This window comes from Patagioenas fasciata, chromosome 5, assembly GCF_037038585.1.
Source record: "Patagioenas fasciata isolate bPatFas1 chromosome 5, bPatFas1.hap1, whole genome shotgun sequence".
NCBI classification, from domain to species: Eukaryota; Metazoa; Chordata; class Aves; order Columbiformes; family Columbidae; genus Patagioenas; species Patagioenas fasciata.
In genome coordinates this window covers 19203474-19225981 of record NC_092524.1, presented here as the reverse complement: position 1 = coordinate 19225981, position 22508 = coordinate 19203474, and the positions used below count along the sequence as shown (strand labels likewise).

At 50.3% G+C, this 22508-nt stretch overlaps 4 protein-coding genes across 12 annotated transcripts in view; 2 read left to right on the top strand and 2 right to left on the bottom strand.

Annotated features, from left to right (window-relative positions):
• PHRF1 (PHD and ring finger domains 1) overlaps positions 1-1092 on the top strand; it is a 29020-nt gene extending 27928 nt beyond the window's left edge. For all 3 annotated transcript variants that reach the window (XM_071809040.1, XM_065838323.2, XM_071809039.1), the window contains exon 18: positions 123-1092. In XM_071809040.1, the coding sequence (XP_071665141.1) occupies positions 123-257 (135 nt within the window). In that variant the 3' untranslated portion in view covers positions 258-1092. The remainder of the gene's footprint in view (positions 1-122) is intronic.
• Positions 1093-3244: 2152 nt separating this feature from the next.
• Positions 3245-11061, top strand: LOC136102498 (malignant fibrous histiocytoma-amplified sequence 1 homolog). The gene is made up of 11 exons (XM_065839607.2): positions 3245-3263; positions 4251-5130; positions 5719-6010; positions 6449-6635; positions 7810-8000; positions 8104-8591; positions 9189-9346; positions 9803-9962; positions 10408-10478; positions 10586-10692; positions 10922-11061. Exons 1-11 carry the CDS (start codon positions 3245-3247, stop codon positions 10937-10939), a joined length of 2571 nt encoding a protein of 856 aa, XP_065695679.2. The 3' UTR covers positions 10940-11061.
• On the bottom strand, positions 3740-14852 carry IRF7 (interferon regulatory factor 7). Of its 2 annotated transcripts, none has more exons than XM_065839153.2 (10): positions 14729-14852; positions 14475-14637; positions 14161-14320; positions 13984-14051; positions 13755-13794; positions 13318-13650; positions 13061-13171; positions 12546-12926; positions 12329-12447; positions 3740-11765 (listed from the first exon to the last, which is right to left on the bottom strand). In XM_065839153.2, the coding sequence occupies exons 1-10, from the start codon at positions 14749-14751 to the stop codon at positions 11541-11543; spliced, it is 1623 nt and encodes a 540-aa protein (XP_065695225.1). In that variant the 5' UTR covers positions 14752-14852; the 3' UTR covers positions 3740-11540. The 2 variants fall into 2 exon arrangements, with proteins under 2 accessions (XP_065695225.1, XP_065695226.1); XM_065839154.2 differs by having other exon boundaries at positions 3740-11687.
• A 2309-nt stretch (positions 14853-17161) lies between these two features.
• SLC25A22 (solute carrier family 25 member 22) overlaps positions 17162-22508 on the bottom strand; it is a 52158-nt gene continuing 46811 nt past the window's right edge. For all 6 annotated transcript variants that reach the window (XM_065838802.2, XM_065838803.2, XM_071809037.1 and 3 more), the window contains 4 exons: positions 22086-22257; positions 21118-21272; positions 20230-20305; positions 17162-19556 (listed from right to left, as the gene is read on the bottom strand). In XM_065838802.2, coding sequence (XP_065694874.1) covers positions 19403-19556; positions 20230-20305; positions 21118-21272; positions 22086-22257 — 557 coding nt within the window. In that variant the 3' untranslated portion in view covers positions 17162-19402. The remainder of the gene's footprint in view (positions 19557-20229; positions 20306-21117; positions 21273-22085; positions 22258-22508) is intronic.

Below are 22508 nucleotides of genomic sequence, written 5' to 3'. Positions count from 1 at the left end.
AAGGGCCTGTGCAGGAATCAATTCTCCTGGGAAGCTTAGTGCTTCTCTGTCATTTGTCAGTTGCCTGCCTGAAGTGCTGTAATACTGTTAACTGACCAAATGCCTTTTCTAATCCCTTGTAGATTTGCCATAGCAAAAGTGGAGAGATCAACCCTATGAAGGTAGCTAATCTGGTGAAGGCATACGTGGAAAAATACAAACATATGAGGAAACATAAGAAATCTGATGGTGACGATACACATGAAGTAGAAAACTGAAAGCAAGCGACAACCTGCATGACTTGGACTGGACTTATTTTGGCTATGAACACTATGTCAGAGGGAATAATAGATCTGCAATTGCATCTCATCAAAAATGTGCAGAGAAGCAAGAGTATAATAGGACATACCTGCGCAACCTTCTTTTGAATTTTTACCATATGGGAATGAACTTGGGCTTTTTTGGATTACCTACAGATGTAGAACTAAATAACAATCAAATGCCTCAGACCAGCAGAGTAATTTGAGTGGAAATGCTGTAGAGATTCATATTTGGGACTCCCAGGTTGCTACAGTTTTCAGGGTTACTTTGATTACATTTTTGGGCTGTGCACCTGTGTTGCTGAAAGTTTGAAACTGGACACCACTTTTCATATACAGTATGTTGAGAGCTGTATATTGTTTCTCTTGTGTTTATTTATCGAAATATAGATTGTCTTTAGAAACTTCTGATTTAATACTTGAAATGTTGTATTTTTAGCCCATTTGATAGTGAGCGAAGCTTTACTCACTCTGTCATTTGGGGATTGCAGAAATGAGCTAACCTTTATAAATTGACTTCAGAAACACTGCTCAAGCTGTGGTGTTTGTTTGCATTCTGTTGGAAGTATCTTGTTAGTGAAAAGTTTAATTTTGGGGTGGGAGACTCTGTTGCACTTCTGTAAATAATGCACTGTGGCTGGTTTTGTCTGCCTTTCAGGCAAAAAAAACAACACACAAAAAGCAAGCATTGTGAATTCCCAGTAACAAGCTGGGGGTATACGGTCGAACTGATGTACAAAGCAGAAGTGTGACAGAATTTATAAAGTTATTTTGAATGGTTTTAGTCCTAAAACTGGTGTCATTTGTTTGTCTTACAGCTGCTTTTTGCTCTGACTACTCTGTATAAACCTTCACACTTGGCTCTTGTGTAAGGAGTACTGTGTTTCTAGAAGAGGGTTGGAGTTTAATAATTAATTGTTCCTCCTCCTCTGTAGGAGGGCTCTTTTTCCTATCAAGAAGCAAGGGAGTCCAGCACACATACTGACGTCATCTTGCTTTCTTTAAAAGCATTCTTTGTTCACATGTACTGCAGAGCAACCAGTCTTTTAAGTGAACATCTGAAAGTCAATTACAAATATATTTAGCACCCTTGGACCTGACAAAAAGCATCATTCCCCATCTGATAATGATAGGGATAAGACATTTAACAGAGAAGCTGAAGAGAAAACCAGAAATTACAACTTAGAAACTGACTTTCCCTTCAATAGGAACTGAATGTACATGTTGGACCAGATGGCAACAATGCATCTTGGTGAGGGCTTTCCTAACCTTTCAGAGTGTGCTTGGAAACTGCCCTCTTTGAAGCCAAGCAGTAAGACTGCCTTCAAAGAGAAAACAGGCTCTCTGGGATGAGTTTTATAAAGCAAGTAACTGCATCTTTTTTTTTTTTTTTTTTTTTCCTCCTGGTGACCACAGGCAAACTCACAGATAACAAGCTCGTTGATCTCTTGGTGATGTTCCTAACTTCTCAGTGAACTGTAATTTGGATCATAAGATTTTGAGTTGCATACTGTAATTTTAGCTGGTTTGGGGACTCTTTTTTTTTTTTTTTTTTTTTTTTTAAAACAAGCCCATATACCAGTATTGTCTGGACTCGTGGCAAAATGCTCCGCTCCTATCATTCACCATCCAACAGAAGTGGTTATAGGTGAGCCCTGAGTGTTTTGGAGTTGATCTTCCTTGTCTCTGCTTGCTTCCTATATGAAAGATCAGTCCCTGATACTCCATCCGGGCTGTAAACTTTGGCCTTTCTTTGAAGATTTTGGAACAAAGGCTCACTAAGACTGCAAAAGAATAGCGGGAAGATAAGCTTTAGCTTAAAAGCTGAACTTGTAGCTAGAGTATATACCTAGCAGATGGATATGGGGTTGTAAATGTGAACACTGCTGATAGATTTCTTAAAAAATAAAGTTCAGAAACTTATGGCACTGTTGGCACAAGAACGAGATAACATGATCTAGTTGTGAATACACTTAAGCTAGGAATTGGACACCTTTGGAGGTATCAGAGGAACAATTCTGGAATAAGCTGCCTGCATGAGTGAAAAAGGGTAGGTGATGTGAAAAACAAAGCTTGACCAAATAATAGAAGTGACTACACTGTTGACCAGGAAGACAATGTTAATCTGTTTTGTTCCTCTGACTGATTCACTGCTTTAAATTCTTGGCTGGTGTTAGCTGTAAATAAGCAGTAAATGTAACAGCCTGTTGCAAGGTATCTTAGGAGTGCATGTACTGCAAGGACAGTTAATTTTCAGTTACCTCTGTACCTGCTCTTGCCTGGAGGAGTAATGAAACTGAAGACAATAACTTCCACACGTGCCTTCCCCTGAAGTTACATGAACAAAAATCCTGGTTCTTTTCATTCTGTCTACCATTAAAAAACCAATCCATTGAATTGTAAGCTGCCCCTTGGGAGAGGCAGTGACAAGCATACCTAAAAATGCCTCTTCTGGCATGTTCTAGGAAGCAGTTTTTCTAGTATACTGTGTGTACTACTTGTTATTTTGTTGTTGTTTTTCATTCTGATTGACCCTCTGGGATCAGATGCTGCCACCTGTTTAAAGGTAAGAAATTTTATTTATTCAACAGATGCAGTAGTTTGGTACTAGCATAATCTCTTGTTAGTGTCCTTTCCCTCTGCAACAGTGGTAACCCCAAAAGCTCCTTTATCAAAGACAGGGATGCTGCTGTAAGAAGTTGACTCAGGGGCTATTCTGCCACTTTGTCTCATAGGTGACCTCCAGAGCTGCTTTTGGGACATGCCTGTGGTCCTTGTATCTTGTCAAAGGTGCTTGGGTTGTTGAGAGCTGCTCTGAGGATGGATGAAGAGAGGGTGGGGTTCCTGGGCAGAGCTTGGGGAGGTGGAGAGCGGAACGACAGAAGGAAGTGAAAGGGGGAGGCTGAGCGACCAGGAGGATCCAGCTGGTGTCACGCTGCAGGGCCATGACCCAACCCAGAGCCTGTGAGTAGCTGCCCTGGCTCTTTGCTGCTCTGAATGAGAGTGGTGGTGGGAGCCCTTTGGTTGGTCTCTCTGGTGGTGCTGGAAGAGAGACCAGGCACGTGGGGGAGGGTGAAAGCTTTCCTGCTGGGCTCGTGCATGTCCCAGATTTAGGTGGTGACGCTGAGAACTGATGATGAGTTGGTCCTGAGCAGGGTGGCTTGCACAAGGGAATGTTGCGTCTGGTGGTGTCTGGTGAGGAAGTGAAACGAGGGAAAGGAAAGCAAATCTGACCATGTTTTTTTCTAGTATCGTGTGATCCCCATCCCACGTCCTCCTGGTGTTCTTCTTGCGTGCGAACCTCTCTGCTCTAAACACCCTTCTTTTGGGGATGTTCTTGGCCATCACCAAGTACCTCCTTGTGTGCCCTGTTCTGCAGGGGATCCCACTGTCCCTGCGTTATTCCCCACGTCTTCTGACACTGGGAGCTTCTCTGTGGGAATTGTAGCGTTCATCTGGAGCTGGGGGAGGATGTGAGAGAGGAAATGTCTGAACTCAGTAGCCCTGGTCTCAACACATCCCCCTAGCTGTGGTCGAGAGCTGAGGGCAGGCTAGACAAGTTACTTGGAGAGCAGTTCTCCTAACATGGGCTCTGCCCTACCAGCCCACTGCCAGTTTCCAAGTAGATGCATCTGTGGCTGGAGCTCTTGCAGTGCTTTAAGGGGAACAAAGCTGTTAATGGGGTGCTTGGGCAACGTCTGGTGGGCACCATTTCTTCACGTGTCTTCAGGCCCAGCCAAGATCCTTATGTCCTTCCTCTCCTGAGAGGGCAGAGGATCTGCTCAAGCAGCAGCTGTGGTCATGCTGTTCAACCAGCTCCTGTGTTTTGCATCTGCTTTTCCTTGCTGGCTGAAATGATCCCAAAGTCATGCTGAGCTCAAGGGAAAAAATGGTCTGCAATCCAAAGATTGAAAGTGTCTCTTAAACACCTTCCCTGTCCCATGTGACCAGGTCAGGAGCAGGATGACAATTTGCGTGACGTGACTCTCTCTACCCAGAGGCTGCGTGTGCTGCCTTCAGCAGTCCTGAGCAACCCCGCACTGGAGAGCCTTGACCTCGACAGAAACAAGCTCAGGAGCATCACTGGCATCTCTAAACTTTGCAATCTGAAGAAGCTGATGCTCTCCAAGAATGAGATTGTGGACTTTCCCAGTGAAATCCGGAGCCTTGTCTGTTTAGAGAAACTTGAGCTGAATCAGAACCAAATCCGAGTCATCCCGGAGGGGGTTTTTGCCCATCTCCCCAGGCTTAAACACTTGCGGCTGAACAACAACCGTCTCAGTGCCCTCCCCAGGGACCTGGCAGCTTGTCAAGGCAGCCTCCAGTACCTCAACATCTCCAACAACCTGTTCCGGACCTTCCCCCAGCCTGTTCTGCAGCTGGGACACTTACAAGAGCTCTATGTTCAGAATAATACCCTTCGTCAGCTCCCCAAGGAGTTCTTCCAGGGCCAATCCCTGAAAATGTTCAAGGCAAATGGGAACCCCCTCCGGGAGCCACCTAGTGAAGTTTGTGCTGGTGGCATCCAGCAGATTCGTAATTACTTCAGCCAGCTTCAATACAGTTCTGGACAGGAGGACAAGAGGGTCAAGGCCATGTTCCTGGGGGCCTCGCTGGCAGGGAAGTCCACTATCTGCAAAAGCCTGAAGCAAGGGCAAACCAAACTAGTGCCCAAGGAAGAACGAACAGTTGGTATAGAGATCAGTGAGTTCCAGATTGAGGACTTCACATTTCTCTTCTGGGACTTTGCTGGCCAGCTAGAGTACTACATGACTCACCATGTGTTCATAACCCCACAGGCACTTGTCATCCTTGTCATCAATCTCCACATGTAAGTACTGAGCTGGTTTTGATTCAAAGTGGAGTGAAAGAGGAAAAAAGAGGGTGATGAAGCCCTGTATGGGTTCACACCATTTCCACTAGACCTCAATGCCTGGTCTTCTCACCACTGGAGTAGCTAGCTCTCCCTCTCTCCGTTTTTGAGGATCACTCTTCTAATTAAGCCACTAGATGTATCATCACCTTACCAAAGTCCTTTGTTTTGAGGAGTTAGATAAGCATTAACTCCTTACGTGACAAACAGCTTTCCTTTCTGCCTTGGAAATACCTCTGTGAGCCCTCCTGTATTCTGTGGTGCTCCCTGAATGTGGAGGGAGCATCAAGCTTGGGCTTTGTGGTAAAGAAGGATGCTCCCACCCACAGCAGACACACTCACCTTTAACTGGCTTAGGTTAAGTAAGGATGAGAAACTTAAATATGAGCTTGGCTATGGCCCATGATGGCTTAAGAGATCTGAGCTCCTCCCCAGTAAGCCCCTAGGACAGCACGGGGTGCATGGTCAGGCATGTGCTGGTGGAAGCTGGCTGCAGATCTGGAGGGTTAGACATGAATTTGGGATTGTCTTTCTCTCCCTCCCCAGGTACCAAACTAATGAGAAGACTTTTAAAGAGCTCGTTGGTTTCTGGATCAACAACCTGTCCATGAGAGTTCCAAACTCAGTGGTGCTTCCTGTGGGAACCCATGTGGACTGCTGCGAGGAGGAGGAGGTGGAGGAGAAAAGTCACAACATCATGACCAAGATCTCGGCCATGCTGGCGGAGAGAAAAAGGAACCTCGCTCACTTCATCAATAATCTGGAGGGCAGTGAGGAGCCTGAGTTTTATGTGGACCAGTGGGAGAAGCTGAAGGAGATGGAGAGCCGCACATTAACGGTAGGACTGAGATTATCATCGTTCTTTGCTGTTTGTGGCCATTGTGTTGTCTCTGGTGGTCCAGTGTGCCACTGGTGATGGTGACCTGGTGCTAATGCATCAGGCTGCTGCTGCAGCTGCTCCCCAGGGCTGGGGTGGACATGATAACCTCTGGCTGTGACCTGCTGGGTCCTTGTCCCTGCTCGGTGATGGGCATCTCCTCCTGTGGTTTGCAGCAAGTACCTGGGTAGGAGTGGGGGGGAGATAATTTGCCATTCACAGGTGATTTTCCAGGAACTGCTGGAAGAGCAAAGGTGTGAGGGAAACACCCTCTAAAGCTGAGCCAGCAGTGCACCCCATCCTTGGTGACCTCCTTGGCATTATGTCCGCCCTTTACCTCACAGGCTAAAAGATTCATCTGGATGTGATTTTGGCAGGTGTGTGCTTTCTGTCTCCCAGGTCTTAAACTTAGTTGCTGTCAACTGCACAAACCACAATGATATCAGAAAGCTCGAGGCCACTATTCTGGAGCATGTGAAGAATGAAGAGCTCTTCCCTGAGGTTGTCCGAGTGCTGCCGCCCATCTACAGGCAGGTGGAAGCTGCCATCATAGATATCACACAGAGTGAGGAAATGGCAAACCATGGTGAGTGATCCATCACCCCTGCTGCACCTTCCTGGGAAGACCTGCTGCCCTGTGGTTGGGACAGGCTTCCCAGTGCTTGCTGCACCTTCTGGCCCTGCTCATGTGATGTTCAGGGTCACTGCTGAAGACATTCCAGTGCTACTGCTGGACCATTTACTACTACTACCCAGCTCTGTTATTACAAGCATCTGGGCTCAAGGCAGGTGCTTATGGAAAAGCATAGGAAAAGCCCAGGTGTGTCTTCACCAGGAGGTTTTGCCAACATTTTCCAGCCAATGGCTGGAGGTACCCTGAGCTGGCCACATTGTGTGGTTTGTTTCTTTCCAGTAACGTTTTTCTTTTCTCCCCTTTGCCCTATACAAGCAATTAAAAAATCTTGCAGGAAGGAACTCCCCATCTTTAATGCTTCTGTGTGGTTTCCAAATGTTTGTCCTGCTAACTTAATTTGATGGCCCCTACCCTAGCTAGCCCCTCCCTGTGTCTCCTGTGACTTTAGCAGGAGAAGCAGGCAGGCTTGGCTCCTCGTTTATGTAGCTAAAGCAGGTGGACAAGATGATCTCCAGACATCCCTTCCAAACCCAACCATTCTGGGATCCCTTTGGCCCGCTTAGGTCAACTGTCCTGGCTGCGTCTCCTTCCCAGCTTCTTGTGCATCTCCAGCCTCCTCACTGAAAAGTCCTTGACTTGGTATAAACATTGTTTAGCAACAACCAAGACATCAGTGTATCATCAACCTTCTTCTCATACTAAATCCAAACCACAGCACTATACCAGCTACTAGGAAGAACATTAACTCCGTCCCAGCTGAAACCAGGACAATGATAATCTGAGGTTTTCTGGCTGGAAACAGATCTGGTCTCAAACAATGAAGAAAACAAACAAACACACACAGTATTAGCCTTGTTTTTCAGCTGCTCCATTGAGGTCCTGGCAGGCTGCTGAAATCACTGAGGCAAAGGAAGACTATGGGAGCTGCAGGGTGGCAGTGGGACAGCTGAGGATGGGAAAAGCATTTTTGGCCACAGCTACTGAGCACTGTGCTGGTTCCAACTGCTTCCCCAGGAATGGCATGGGTGAAGCTGGGTGCTGCTGGTGTTTATTGGTTCTCTGAGGTATCTGCCTTGGAATGCTGGTGTGTGAGAGATGTGCGCTGAGCTCCCACATCTCCTTCTAGGTATGATGGACCTCCAGTACCTGCTCAGCAAACTCTCTCAGTATAAGCACCTGGCCAGCCTGGGCAAAGAGCTTCTTCAGGACATCTTGAGGTACCTCCACCGCATTGGGCTTGTTGTGTGGTACGAGGAAATCAAGCACCTGGAAAGCACTGTTTTTCTCCAGCCTACCTTCCTAATAACTATGTTCAAGGTGAGCATACAGATCAGGATGATTTTCTCTGCAGGACCCAAGCTCTGCAGCTTTACTGGGCTACTCTCTTTGCTGTCTTGTCTCTCCTTCTCTTCCCACCCAGCTCCTTGTGAGGTACTGCCTAGCTCAGCAGCTTGAGAGCATCCCTCTGGACACGCTGATTGGGGAACACGCCACCATCAGAGACAGGTCCAACTGGGTGTGGACCTTCAAGTCAAAGGCAATGCTGTGCCACCGGGCTGTGCGTGCCTTGGTGAAGCACCAGCTCTCTTCAGAAGGGATGCGGGATGTCTTTGAGGAAATCATGGGATACAAGCCCCACAGAGGGAGAGGAAAGCTCTTCAGCCTCCTTGAGCACTTTGAGCTCTGCCTGGAGGTAAGGCATGCCGAAGTTCTCAACCCACATGCCAGTGAGTTTGTTCCTGGAAAGCCATGGGAGACAACACAAGGCCAAGGCGAGTCCTGGTACTTGTTCCCAACCTATCTGAACCAGACCGAAGAGGTCTCCGAGGTGTGGGGAGGAGATCACCCTGAGGACCTCCATATCCGTGCCTACTTCTCACCTGAAATACCTGAGGGTTTCTTCCAGAGGTAAGTGGTGGTTTCCAGCCCTCAATGATGTTGTGTGGTTCAGGGTGTGCTCAGTGCAATGCCAGTATGACTATCAGCAAGCCCTTGGCTGTTGAGACCATACCAGCTGAGACATGAGGCTGGGACTCAGGAGACCAGGGCAGCTTCTCAGCTCTGCCACAGATGTGTGAAGCCCTGGATGAGCCATTTCAATGTTCACTGCCTGGACTTGAGCAAGGACCACACTCCTTCTGGTTCACCTTTCATCTGGGGTGGTTTTTGGCTAGTCAAGAGGCCTCCCAGTCCCACCTGAGGATCGTCCAGTTTCTACAAGTGCTGGGACCATTCCAGTTTCTGGAATGTATCCCATCCTTGTGGGGTTCTCAACTTACATGAAGAGTTTTATCTGACGGCCAACTCCAGAATCAGCTTTTGGCTTGAGAGGCAGCTCCTGCTGCTTGAGCTTTTGGTAGGGCAGGGTCCTCATTTAGTGTCTGCCTCTGTTTCTACTGAAATTTGGTTCATATTTTTCAAGTCTACCTGGTCCCACACTTTCTCCCAGTGTTAAGAGATAAGCAGGCAATATGGTGGTGAAAGCTGCGGGCACTCTCCTTTCAGGCTCTTGGTGAAAGCTTGCTCCTTTTACTCCACACACTGGGTGGCCAAGGCGACCTGCTTACTCATATGCAACGGCAAACCTCTGCTGATCAAAGAGAACAACCAGAGGGCCTACAGCTACCTGGAGCTTCGCTGCAGAAAGCCAGCAGAAAGGATGGGTATGGATCCCTGACCCTTATTTCATGACTCCCAATCACGTCTCTCCTTAGCTCCCCTGTCACATCTACTCCCCTGAGCAGAGCATCCCAGAAGCCTCTGACATATGTTCTGGTCCAGCCAGGGTCCACCAGCAGTTCAGGCTTCCTCTCATGAAAGAGAAAAGTCAAGTTTTCAGTCTTCTCATGGAGCAAATGGGTCATCTTTTCCCATAAGGTCCTAGCAGAGTACAGTCTCAGGCTGGGTCTCCAAGTGACAGGCAAAAAGGCCTTCCAAGTTGTGGACCTCACTTATCTTTTAATTCCCTTTGGAGGCCAGTGAGCTTTCAGAAATGGAGCTGGTCCAACCATTCTGGCTGTGGTCTGGTGGGCTGGAAGTGATGCGTCACTATAGCATCTCCTGGGCTGCCACAGTCAGGTGGTTGTGAGTAAACAAGACGTTCTTCTTTTGCCTGGAAGGTTTCCAGGTTGCCTGGGACTTCCTCATGGCAGTTGTGTTCATCGTCCAGAAGCTTGCCGAGGAGTGGCCAGGGCTGCATGTGCGCATGAAGAGCCCGTGCCGAACAGCTGGCTGTCCTGCGGAGCTCATCTGGCCAGACATGGATGGCACAAATGCCGTGTATGTATATGTCATGCCCCTCCAAGCCGAGGACTGGAGCTGGGTGGTGCTACTGCAATGCTGGTGGGGCTGGCCAGCTTCTAAAAGCCATGTGAAATTAGTTGTGAAACTTGCTGGTCATCATGTTTCCTTTCTGCTGACAACAGCAGCCCTTGTCCCACATGGTGTTAGCATTTAGTTGTGTGGGAAACTCGAGCATGGAAAGAAAGGTGAAAAAGCTGAAACTCGGGGACAGGCATGTGATATCCATTCTGGCAAAGTACCCACATGTTCCCTATCTCATATGCTCAGGTGCTCAGGCACCAGGGAAGGCAGCAGCTGTCCCACTAATGGCAGGACCTCATGTCAAGGTGGAAAGTCTTCCATCACCTTGGTATCATCTTCCATGGGAAATGCTGAGGGCAGCTCCTGCTCCTTCTACTTCTCAGGGCTTTTTCCTCCACAGGACAAAGGAAGATGTTAAAACCTGTGGGACATGCAGGCACCGCTTTGGCACAGAGCTGCTCCTGCCCAAAGGTTAGCCCAATGGTCCTGGGTTTATGCTGCAACAGTGCTCAGGGTGGAAAAAAAGGCTAAAGGTTTCATGGGGCCGAGGTGCTGATGATGTCATCCCATCCCCCCAGTGCCCAGGAAGCTGGAGGAGCCCCCAGTGCAGACTTCTGCTCATTATTATGTGACAAGCTATGGGACCACAACCTTTGGGCACAGCAGCATCCATGTCAATCAGCAGGTAAGGAGGCTGCCACCTCCCCTTGCTCAGGGTGCAACACTGGTGGCCAGGCTCATCCTCTCCCCTTTTTCCTGAAATGAGGGAGGGCAGCTACTTTCAGCCTGGGGAGGGACACCCCATCTTTCAGAAAAGCTCTGGTTACCGTGCTCCTCCCTGAGATACCACTACCTCTGTGGCCCAGAGCCAAGCTCTGGGTCATTCATATGTAGTTCCTGCCTTATTTTTCCAGAACATTTCAAGTGAGTAACTCTGGGCCCGTGTGGAAGCACTTGCTGAAGAAAGAATTATTTTTGTTTAGCCAAAGCCTAGCTGTCCTCAACATGCTTTGCTTGCATGTTTATAGCCTTAAGGCACAGAAATAAATACATCCCTTCATGCATGGCTAGTCACCTTATTTACACAAATGTAAGGGGACAAATGTGCTGATGAGTGCTCTGGTACAAGCCTGCTGCCAGCAGGGGCTTTGCTGGGACACATCCTCAAGGTTCTGGGGAATGGGGGTGTGAATGGTGAATGTCTTGGACTGATAGTGGGAGCAGATGTCCAGGCAACATCAGCAAGCAGGAAGCACCTTTCTATATATATATATTTAAACTTAGAAAACTTAAGAAAATAAATCTGTAGCATGACTGCATTCCCCAAACCCACCTTAGCAGCTGATCGAGGGAAAAAGCTATGTGTGAGCTCCTGGACCAGAAGGTGGAGGTGCAGGAAGCCAGGGAGAAAAGGTCCCCGCTATCGGCATCCCACAACGGTGTTGCTGGGGGATGCTGGTTTGCACAGCCCCCAATGCCCAGTAGTTCCCTGTAAGCTGGTGCAGCCATAGGGAGGAGGGGGGAGTGGGGGGCTCAGTCCATCTGCATGTTGTACTGCTCGATGAGCTCGAAGAGGCTGAAGGAGTCAGAGAGCTGCAGGCTGATGGTGCCACTGTCAAGGGAGGAGGCTCCCTCCCGCAGCACCTGCTCACACCAGTACTCGCAGAACTTGGGCACCAGCTGTGGCAGCAAACCACAGGGGACAGCAGGGTTAGGGACAGCTGCTTGATGCGACTGCAATGCCTGCACAGCCCCATCCTGGAGCAGAGGAAGTGTGCATGGCACCCTGTACCTTTCCCAGCCCCTGAGGGTCCCCATCCCTGGGCAGCTGCTTCTCACCCCACCCTGTCTCCTCGCCCAGGCAGCTGCTCCCTGCCTAGGCTGGCCCTTCCTGGACTCCTGTTCCCCAAGGGTCTTCTCCCCAGGTACCTGCCCCTCCATATTCCCCTACTCCCCAGGAGTTCCCCTTTCTTGGCACCCAGCCCCTCCCACATCCCCAAGCCACTCAGGGTCCTGCTCCTTTGGCACCCAGCCCCTGCCATCTCGCCTGTCTCCCAGTTCTTTCATTTTTTCCAGACCCCAAAGTATCCCCTCCTTGGGTACCCAGATCCCCATGTCCCTGGACAAACAGGGTTCCCCTCCTTGGGCTACCAGACATGCCGGCAAGGATCCACCCCTCCTGATGTACCCGGACCCCTCATCTCTCTCAGACCCTGAGGGACCACCCCCCACCCCACCTTGAGTACTCAGATCCCTATCTCCCCTGGCCCCCTAAAGTCTCCCCTTCCTTGGGCAGCAGGGGTGAGTGTTGATTCCTGCACCTTGACCAAGATGAGCTTGGACTCCTTGGGCTTGGCATTGCAGAAGGACTGCCCAAAGCAGAGGTAGATGGTGAAGTCAGGGGACCGCTTTCTTTGTCTGTTGCGGAAGTCCCTCAGCTCTGCAAGGGGAGACAGGGCTCAGTTTTGGGGTGAGCCTGGGAGACTTCAGATGCTTGTGAGGGACTCCCCCCCCGTCCTCCCCCATTCCCTTGCCCACCTGTGCAAAACTTATTGAAATCAAAGATGGGGGTTTCCTGGTCCCGGCAGAGCAGGTTTGGTGAGGGTTCCTCGGTGCCCTCGAGCTGCCGGGACAGTGCCCAGAAGACCTTGCACTTCTTCAGGCGGGTGGCAAAGAGCTTACAAGCACGTTGCTCCAGCTGCAGTCCCACGCCACCCAGCAACTCCTCAGTGTAACGCCGCTGCCTGCCATCAGCCAGCTCGGCGGGGCTGGGAAAGTGCACCAGGTGCCCGGGGCACCCAGCCACCGCTGGGTCGAAGGGTTGGTACACCAGCAGGCACCGGCTGTTCACCACCTCCTCCTGGTGGAAGAGCCTCCCCCGGTAGTAGATGCTGACATCGAGGTTGGGGATGATACCACCTGCACCAGGTAGTGATCAGCAGCTGCATTCCCCAAACCCAAATGCTCCCCCTTCCCACCCCCCCCCAAACATTAGTAACTATTAACAATTATATATAAAATTATAATTTATAGCTATTAATAATAACACTCACATGAGTTATCCTCCAGTGGCGGCAGTGCAGTGGGGGTGAAGAGCATCACCTCCCTTGGGGACGGCACAGGGACCGTGACCTCTGGCACATGACATGGTGGTGGCATGGCCCCTGTGGCAGGAGACAGGCATCAGCATTGTGATTCGGGGGGGGGGGGGTGCAGTGCAGTGGGGTGTTGCTTTGGCATGGGGTGCACGTGGCCCACTCCATTACAGCACTCACACACCTGGGGCTGGATCCTGCCCCACAGCACTCACCTTGCTCACTCAGCAACATGGGGCCTGAGAGGCTGTAGGTGGCCAAGAGAGGCTGCCCTGCCATGGGCACCCATTGCTGAAATGTTGGTGGGGCAATGCAGTTGTTTTGGCTGGGCTCTGGGTGAGGCTGGAGCAGGGTGTCCTGGTGGGGGGCTTCCTCTGCAGAGAAATCGCTGGTGGGAAAAGACTCGGGTCTCCCACCCATAGCGTCAGTCTCACCTGAAGGTATCCAGGATGTGTTCAGGGGGCCCAGGTTGTGGGAAGAGATGGCGCACTGTTTCAGCACCCACTCCAGGTCCTCCATCATTGAAGGCTGTGTGGGGTCAGTGCCACCTGAGAAGGGGCACAGCAGGTAGGAGGTCTCACAACCTCAAAAGCAGCCCTGCCTGAGCCTACTGGGGTACCTCCGCCAAAAACATTGGGGGACAAGTACCTACCTGGGGGGGCAATTTCTGCAGCCATGTCTTGGGGGTTGAGCTGTGAAGGGAAGCAGGATGAGGGGGAGTCTTACCACTGAGGATGAGGGACACCCAATCTCCACTTGCCCTGTGTATCAGCCAGGTGCTGTGGTCCAGCTTGGGTGCACCCCAAGGACATAGGGGATGATTGCATTGCCTGAGCAGTGCAAGTGGGGACTCCCCTATTCTGCTGTGCCCAATCCATTACCTGCACCTGCTGGTCCACCACAGGGTCAGGGCAGCCAAAATCTCCCTCCTCCCCTTGACAGTGGGTGCCTGGAAGGAGAGCCATGTGAGTGGGGTGAGCGGTGTGAGTGGGGGAATCTCAGTGCCCTGGGATCACCCACCCCACCCCCAACACCATCCCCCATGGGGCCAGGCTTACCTGGGGCGATGGCATAGACCTTGTGTGGGTCATCACCACACTTGGAGTGGTCCTTCAGCAGCACAAACATGCGGGTGCTTGTCAGGGCACAGCGGAAGTTGGTCTTCCACTTGGCTGGGTCTTCCGGGTCCTCATACCGACCACTCGCCTGTGCCCAGGCCTGAAGGGGGGGGGGGGAGGGGGGGAGGGGGGAGCGGGGGGGAGGGGGGAGCGGGGGGGGGCGTGAACATGGAGACCCTGGCTCCATGAACATGGAGGTTTCAGGGTTGCCTGGTATCCCACCCTCCCCAGTTCCCCTATCTCATCTCACCCACCTTGAAGACCTCCAGGTCGCTGCTGGTGACATCTTTCCTGGCATTGTGCTTCCAGGGGATACGGAAGGCCTTGCGGGCCGGATCGATCCAACGCAGTCCCTGGTACCTCCCGCTGCTGACGGCGTTCACCAGCCAGGGTCCGAACCGCAGCTTCTGCGCCTCCCTGCGGTCACGGGGCCGTCAGCGGCGGGAAACCGAGGCCACCCGGGCACGGAGACCCGAGAAGGGCCGGGGGATGCCGGGGTGCCGCTTACCCTTCGCTCTGCGGCGCTGCCATGGTGCCGCGGCGTCCCCCGTCCTGCAGATCCCAGGGCGGGTGAGTGATCGGCTCGGGGCGCGCCGCCTCCCGCACGGCCCTTTTATCCGCCCCCTCCAGTCGCGCCCAGTTTCCTGGAAATCATGTGACCCTTCCGAAAGTGAAAGTGTTGCCGGCAGCCACCCGCGCCGCGGGGGATCGCACGCAGCGGTCCCCGCCCAGTCCCACTGGCGTGCCCGGGTGGGTGATCTGGCCCTAGCCTGAGCCACCCCCACGGGGGATGCTGACTGCAGAGCCCCGCGCAGCCCCTTCCCCCTACTCATAGTGAGTAAAAACAGTGCAGATGTAAACCTGGCCCTGCACCGGCGGTGCAGGATCAGCCCCTGGCCAAATCGCCCATGACCCCACACTCGGGTTGCTCCCCGCGGGCTGCTGTGGCCCCAAAAGTGCTGGTGCAGGATGGCTGCCCCCTGAAATTAAACAATGCAGGTTTGCAACAAGCAAAGGGCAGGCAGGTGGAAGGGACACCCTGGAACAGCTGCACCCACCGCCACTGGCGTTTTCCGGGAGCACCAGCAGCACAGCTCAGGCACACAGGTCTTAGCCTTGGAACTGGAAACTCCCATGCCTTTTCTATTTGTTTATTTATTTTAATTTCTTTTAATTCTTCTTCTTTCAGGCTGCCCTAGTTTCCACATTAAAGGTTTGCTATAAAAAAATTTTAAAATACAAGCAAAATCCAGGAGGGCAGCAGGCGCTGGCTGTGCTTCCTGCATCCGAGAACCAGTTTCCCGGTGCACCCTTTTCCCATAAAGCCAAGCACTCCCATGGGCCTGGCCCTGCTGCCTGGCACCACACCTGGTTGAACATCTGCAAAGGTGGGCAGCGGAGCACCTAGCTGTCGTGGACCACAGCAGGAGAGGGGCTGGGAGCTACTGCACGTGGTTTCTGCGTCTTGCACCTGCCTTGGCAGGATCTGGGGGCTCCTGGGGATGGTAATGGGCATCCCAAGTACCTCTGGCTGGTGCTGCTGCCCAGTGTGACAGCATCACGGTTTTATGCAAAAAAAAGGAGGAAAAAAAAAAGAAAGAAAATCAACACTGGGGTTGTGCACTGGCCCCAAATGTGTGTTTCAGGGCCAGCACCACCCTTGCACAGGGATGAACCCTGTGGGGGTTGCCACCAGCCATGCCAGGGCCCCAAAGCAAGAGAGGGAGAGGCAGGAGCAGGGTCCTGTGGCCACTACCCAGCGGCAGCACATCCCCCCACCCCAGAAAGGGGAAGCAGCTCCCAGCCACGGCTACAGCTGGTTACCAGTAACCCAGGTCCAGACACAGCTGCCTGTGATAGAAAATGGTCACCCCATGCCCTGGACCATTGTGGGGCAGGTTATGTGGAGTTTTGCATTAAATTAGAGCAAAATCAGTGAATAACCATTATATCGGGCAGGTCATGTGGCCCAAGTGCTGCCCCTCATCGCTCTTTCTTGACCCCATTTTTATATTTCCCCCTTGGCTTTTGAGGAATTCCCCCCAAGTGCTCTCAAGGAAATTCCTACACAATCTTGCAATAAATTTCCCCTTCATTTTCCAGGATATTTTACTGTAACTTTCTAGGATGGTTTCACTTTGCTTTCCGGAAATCCCCATATTGGCTTTCATGAATTTTCCCTTTTGCTTTGTAGGAACTTTCCCCCAGGCTTTTAGGAAATTTTCTCATTGCATTCCAGGAAACTGAACCAGCCAAAACCAACACAACCACCTGAACATGTGAAAGGGGTGTACATCACTTCCACCGAAAAAGAAAAAATTGTATTTAAGGTCAGTAAACACCACAAAACCCAAATAAACTGGAGCCACAAGAACCACAGGAGGGACAGGGCTGCCATGGGACAAGGTATGACTGAAAAGGGCCTGGGATGGGGGAGGACTGTATGGCAAAGGGACCACGTAGGATGCAAAAGGAGCTGACCCCATACTGGCTCTTGTCCCCTGCTCCTGGGACTAGTGTCACCAACAGGGAGGGGAACAGAGGTGTGTTTCTCTAAGTGTATTTATTTACTTTTATTCCTCAATACTGCGATCCGTATTTCTGTTGATCAGTGATTAATTTATAGGAATTCTGTTTTAAACTCTTACTTTTTTTGGCCAGCAGCATCCTGCCTGCTTTGGGGGGGTCCTGCAGGGCCATGGTCACTATCCCCTCCCACCTCCCCCCGTCTTCTTGACTCAGGGAAATGTCCGAGCAGCCAAAAAGCAGTCCTCTTCATGCCACCAGCTCCAACATGGTGGAAGAAGAGCTGGAGACTTCAGGAGGAAAAGTCAGTTTTACAAAGAAGTTCTTAAAAGCATCCAAAAGGACAAGGAGAGACATTGACTGCACCAAATTCTTCTCCAGATGCAAACCCACAGTATCAACCTGCACCTGCAAGTTACTCAGTTTCAGGGGGCAATTCCTGCAGGCAGAAGGGCAAGCAGAAACCCCACTACTTTTATTGGCAAGGTTGGTTTTGGAGACCCTCCTTGTAAATCACAAAGCAGCAAGGAATGGGGCAGCTTAAAAAAAAAAAAAAATCTGTTTTAATCCCCCCGAGGGAAATCCAGACCAAGAGCAGCATCACAGCACTACGCACAGCACAGACATCTATCATCACATCGTCTTTGCACATATTCCTTCCCAGATTCACAGAGAAGTCATTAAGAAAAAAAGAAAAATAAAGAAAAACATTCACATATGCAAAGTAACATGTAACAAACCAACCACAGAACAATGTTTTTGAAGAGAAAAAGGATGCATCAGAGAAGAAGGTCCTCAACATACAGGTTTTGCAAAAAACTAACCCAAGAACGTTACAACAGAGGTGGTTCTCTTTTAAACATTAAAAACAGGGAAAATTTTTTAAATGAATTTAAATATACTTTTGAAACACAAATACCAAGGAAGCACCCGGAGACCAAAGCGAAAAGAAGAAGGAATGAAAAGTGAATTTGACCAGTTTAATTTAAACAGCAAAGGTGGGTGGTTTGCACCAAATGGAATAAATAACGGAGAAGATCGTGCTGGGTTGCCAGATCTCACACTTAAGATCACTTAAACTAGAATTAATTACACAGCCCAAGAGAGTACTGAACAAGGAAGTCCTCTGACAAGGGATGTTAGCTGGGGCGGTGTCCCTTTGACAGTGGGTTGTAGGTGTGGATTTGCCCCCTGCCACCCGACAATGATCACCACCCCAGAGGAGAGTGGAATTATGAGTTTTTGTGCTCCAGAGGACCCTACCTCGTAACCATGTACATGGAAACACCTCCTCACACGGGGTGGGAACCCTCTGCCTCTTAAACACCGGCTGTCTCACAAACACACCCAAGTAAAAAAGTCAAACATCTAAGCACAACTCAACATTGTTTTCACCTTGCAAGGCAAACACACAGGTGTAGTATTTCTAGCGTGGCTCCCTGAGGTTGGGCACTGCAGAAGTGGAGCAGGCAGCTCCTTTCATGCACCTCGGGCCAGGCTAGAGAGGAAAAAAAAAAAAAGAGAAAAAAAAAATATCGGCTAAACTACACCTGCAAGCACTGGCTTACCATCCCAGCGGTGGGCAGGCTGAAGGAATGTAAGTGTTTTTTTGTTGATTGGGTTTTCCCTTCCCACAACCTCTGTATTTTTAAAAAAACCCAACAAACAAACAAAACCACAAAATAAAAACACACAAAAAAAACCCCACCATCAAACAATAACACAAAACCAACCAACCAAACCCTGAACAAAAATAACTTGATCCCAAGTTCCTCTCCTTCTCCTGCCTGTCACCAAGCAGTGAAGAGCTTTTGGACATTCATGTGATCCCACAGACATGTTCCCTACAGAGCAGACATCTTGTCTCTGCACCTCACCTGCATGTGCCTGTGACACCTGGTTAGAAGTGACATCCCTTTGCTTTAAAATTTAATTACAAAATCAACAGTAACGATCTCCTTTCCTTTCCTCTGATCTCCAAGTTGTCCATTTAAGCCCAACTCATTTTTGAGAAAGTGAGAAGGGAGGGGTGAAGGTTTCCAGGCCAAGGAACTTGCCAGATCCAGCATCCCCCCTGCTATGTCTCCAGCGGCCATGAGATGAGGCCCCTTTATGCAGTGCCTGCTCTCAACCTGGGGCCAGCAGAACCAAGGAGGGGCTGAGAGGACACAGCTTCCCCTCCATCTCCTCCTCAGACAGCCAGCAACTCCAGGAAGAAAGAGGGAGACTGCAGTGGATGAGGATTCAGGTTATTTCCTTCCCATCCTTCTTCTTCCCCAGGGCTGGGAGGAGACTTCTGGGTCTGCAAGCCCAGTCTGTGCTTACCAGTCCCTAAGAATGACAATCTAAAAACAAACAAAAACCAAACCAAAACCAACCAAACAAAAAAAACCAACCCCTGCAAAGAAAAGAAAAACAAAAAAAAGGGCAAAATCAGGTGTCATCCATGGAAGGAGTAGGAGGGGACAGGTTCCAGACTGAGACAGAAAAGGGACTCTCTCCCTCTCTGCATTTGCATGTCTGTAGATCACATCCCCATGGCATCCCTATGCAAACCCTTTGTGCTGTTGCTCTGACATCTATTGACACAGATGACAAACACAGGGATGAATTCAGTGCTGCAGAGGGCGGGAGGGTGCACACAGGTGCACCAGGGCTAGGCCCGGTGCTTGGGGAGCATGTCCAGCAGGAACTCTGCAATGCCAATGAAGTAGACGACTTGAGCGATGCCGAAGAGAGGAGCGATGACCAGGGCTCGGCAGTAGGCCCCTTTCAGGAAGGCCATGGGCCCTTCCTTCTGCCAGATCTTCCTGGGGAGAAATGGCACAGACAGGTAAGTGTCCATTCCACCCCTCCACCATACCAGGAGAGCCTCTGGCCATGCCCTGGCTTTCTGCCTCACTACAGAGACTAAATCCAGGCAAGCACAGGGGCAGATCCAGTTGGCAAGAGACTCTGGCCACAACAGCAATACAAAAGTGCTTGTGTTTTGAAGCGCAGCTAGACCACAGTTTAGCAAAGGGTCAGAGGAGAGAGTGGGCAGGGACGGCCCATCTCTGACAGCACTCCCACAGTCGCTGTTCAGAGCAGTCCCAGGAGGAATACGAGACTTAATGCTGTAGGATTTGCAGGCAACAGGGCCCTGGGAGAAACAACCACCACATTGCCTCCCTTTGCATAAATCAAATCTTGGTGTTTTGACTGCAGGGGTTTGCACAGAAGCATCTAAATATAAATGCTATCTTTATCTTGCTCAAAGTAGGAAGTTGTTCTCTTTTACATAGCTATATATACGAGCAGTATATATCTGGTCATATATGTATGTATCTATCCACATAGACAAGTAGATAAAAGCACAGGTTCGGAGAGAACCTGCAACAGAGAAGCTACTGGTTGTGTTCAGAAGCTGCACTGACTGGCTGGCAGTGGGCAGCAGCAGATGCCGTACATCTGACGTGGTGCCTGCTTCATAAGGAGCCTTACTTGGTGCAGTCCAGGATTCCTGAGTAGGTGTCCTCATTCACTCCTCTCTGCAAGGACTGCAGCCGTGTTTTGATCACTGGGGAGAAAGAGAGAGACAGTGGTGAGCGCTGGGAATGTAGCATGTTCTTCAGCAGGCAAAAACCACCTTGAGAGTAATGTCTTCGAAACACAGACAAAACAAGATCACCAAGAACACAGACCATTTTCATATATTTAATCAGCAAAATGGGAAAACAAACCTATTCCTTTAAAAATTAATAAAAGAAAAAGAGAGCCACCCAAAAACCAACCTCCTTCCCCCACTGTGACCACCATTTCCAAGGCTGACTTAAGCTTTAAACCCTTTCAAATTCAGATATCTTTCGGCAAAGTAGAAACTGATTTTCAAATACTCAGCTCCTTCTGGAACAAGTATCTAAAATATACAATGCTGGTCTTATACTTCTTCACACCTTGGAGCATGTGCAATATTTGGGACAGAGAAGTTACTTTCTGATGTTTTTCAAAGCAGAGAAACCAAGGTGGTATTTTAGGTGGGTGCTGTGGAGCACAAGAAAAGGCCCAGATATCACTCCACATGGTAACGTGTCTTTCCAGGGGAATATTCATAGTCATTCCTGTGAAGAATGACTAAAATGAATGATGCCCTCCTCCTGACTTACCTAGTGAGTACTGCAAACCTCTGTGTAAGCTGTGGCCAAAGGTATAGTTCAGCTGAAGGAAATATCACCTAAACTGGCAGCAGCTCAGACAGCAGAGCTCTCCCACTGTGTGCTCGTGCTCTGAAGAGGCCACCACTGTCACCCTCCTCCTCACCTAGCCCACTTGTGGGCCTCTGACTCCTGCCACTTGGCAGCAGGCCACCAGCACAGGTTACTCGGGACTCACCATCGCAAGGATTGACAGCCACCGCAGCCGTACTGCCAGCCACACATCCGGAGAGGAAGGACACATAGAATGGAGCCTTGACATTAGGGTCTTTCTGGCCCAGCTTGTTCAGGTTTGCAAACAGAGGGAAGTAAACAATGGAGAACGGGACATCCCTGCAGTGGGAAGGAATGAAGGGGAAGAAAAAAGAACAAGGATGAGCCAAGCCAGAGTGCAACACCAGCAAACTGAGCATAGCAGTGGCTGCCAGCATTACACATTGGCAGCACAGCCCCAAGTGCAATGCAGATATCCCAGTTCTGTGATTGCAATGCAGACATAAGCTGAAACTCAGCAGGGACAAAACTGACTGCACAAAGCACAATGGGTCCACAGGAGGCATGCAGCCTTGCAGAGTCAGTGGCTTCCCCCTGATTTTTCAATATGCAAACTGAAGACCCCAGCACATTCAGAGGTCAATCTTTTGTCCACTTTCGTTAATTACAAGAGGTTTGTGTCCTGTCCCCACATCTCATCGGACATTGCTTTAGCTCCGCCTCTGTTAAAGATAGAGGAGAGTCACTCACTGAAACCCCAGATAAAGTGTGTCAGAGCAGGCACTGGTCCTTGGATGCAATGTGCTCCATGGCCCAGAACCCATTCACACTCTGGAGACTCAGGCTGACAGTTTTGCTTTGCTAGCTCACAAGGACTTCTCTACAGCATTAAAATACGGACCAATAGAGAGACAAAAATCTTCCACAGAAAGAAGTAGAATTAAATCTCTCAGTGACAATAAGGTAGCCTTCCTTGCTTCCCTGACCTTCCCTTCTTCAATGCATAAAACCTGTGCATGTAAACCAAACCAAAACAAAGCCACACATCCCAAAGCCAACACCACCTTTGCAGACCCGTTTCCTAGATGGCTGGTGCTTTAGATTCAAGATTTGGAACACTGGTGCCCTGCACGCAAGCCCATGCCATCTTACCTTAGTAGCGTGGCTCCCAGGCCCTTGTAGAGTCCTGTGATGCCTTTGGTCCTCAGCAGCTCCCTTGTTATCTGTGTTGCTGTGGTGCGCGTTTCCACCACTGGCTCCGCTGACCCCGCCGCAGAGGAAGAGGAGAGCTGGGTCTGTGCTGCCATCAGCTTCTTCTGTGCCGCTGGAGAGGAGCAGAGAGAGCACTGGTCTGCAGGACACTCAACAAAAGTCTCTTGCTGCCCGGTGCCACAGGACAAGGAGGAAGAGGCAGATCTCCAAGGTGCATTGAAACATGCAGACTAAGGCCAGCCAGGTGCCCTGCAAGCTGTTGCTTCCAGTCTGTCCATCTCCCTCAGCCTGAGACAACCCAGCTTATCCCAGTCTCAGAGCTGGCAGCTGCCACACCACACCACACCACTGTCTGCTGAACTC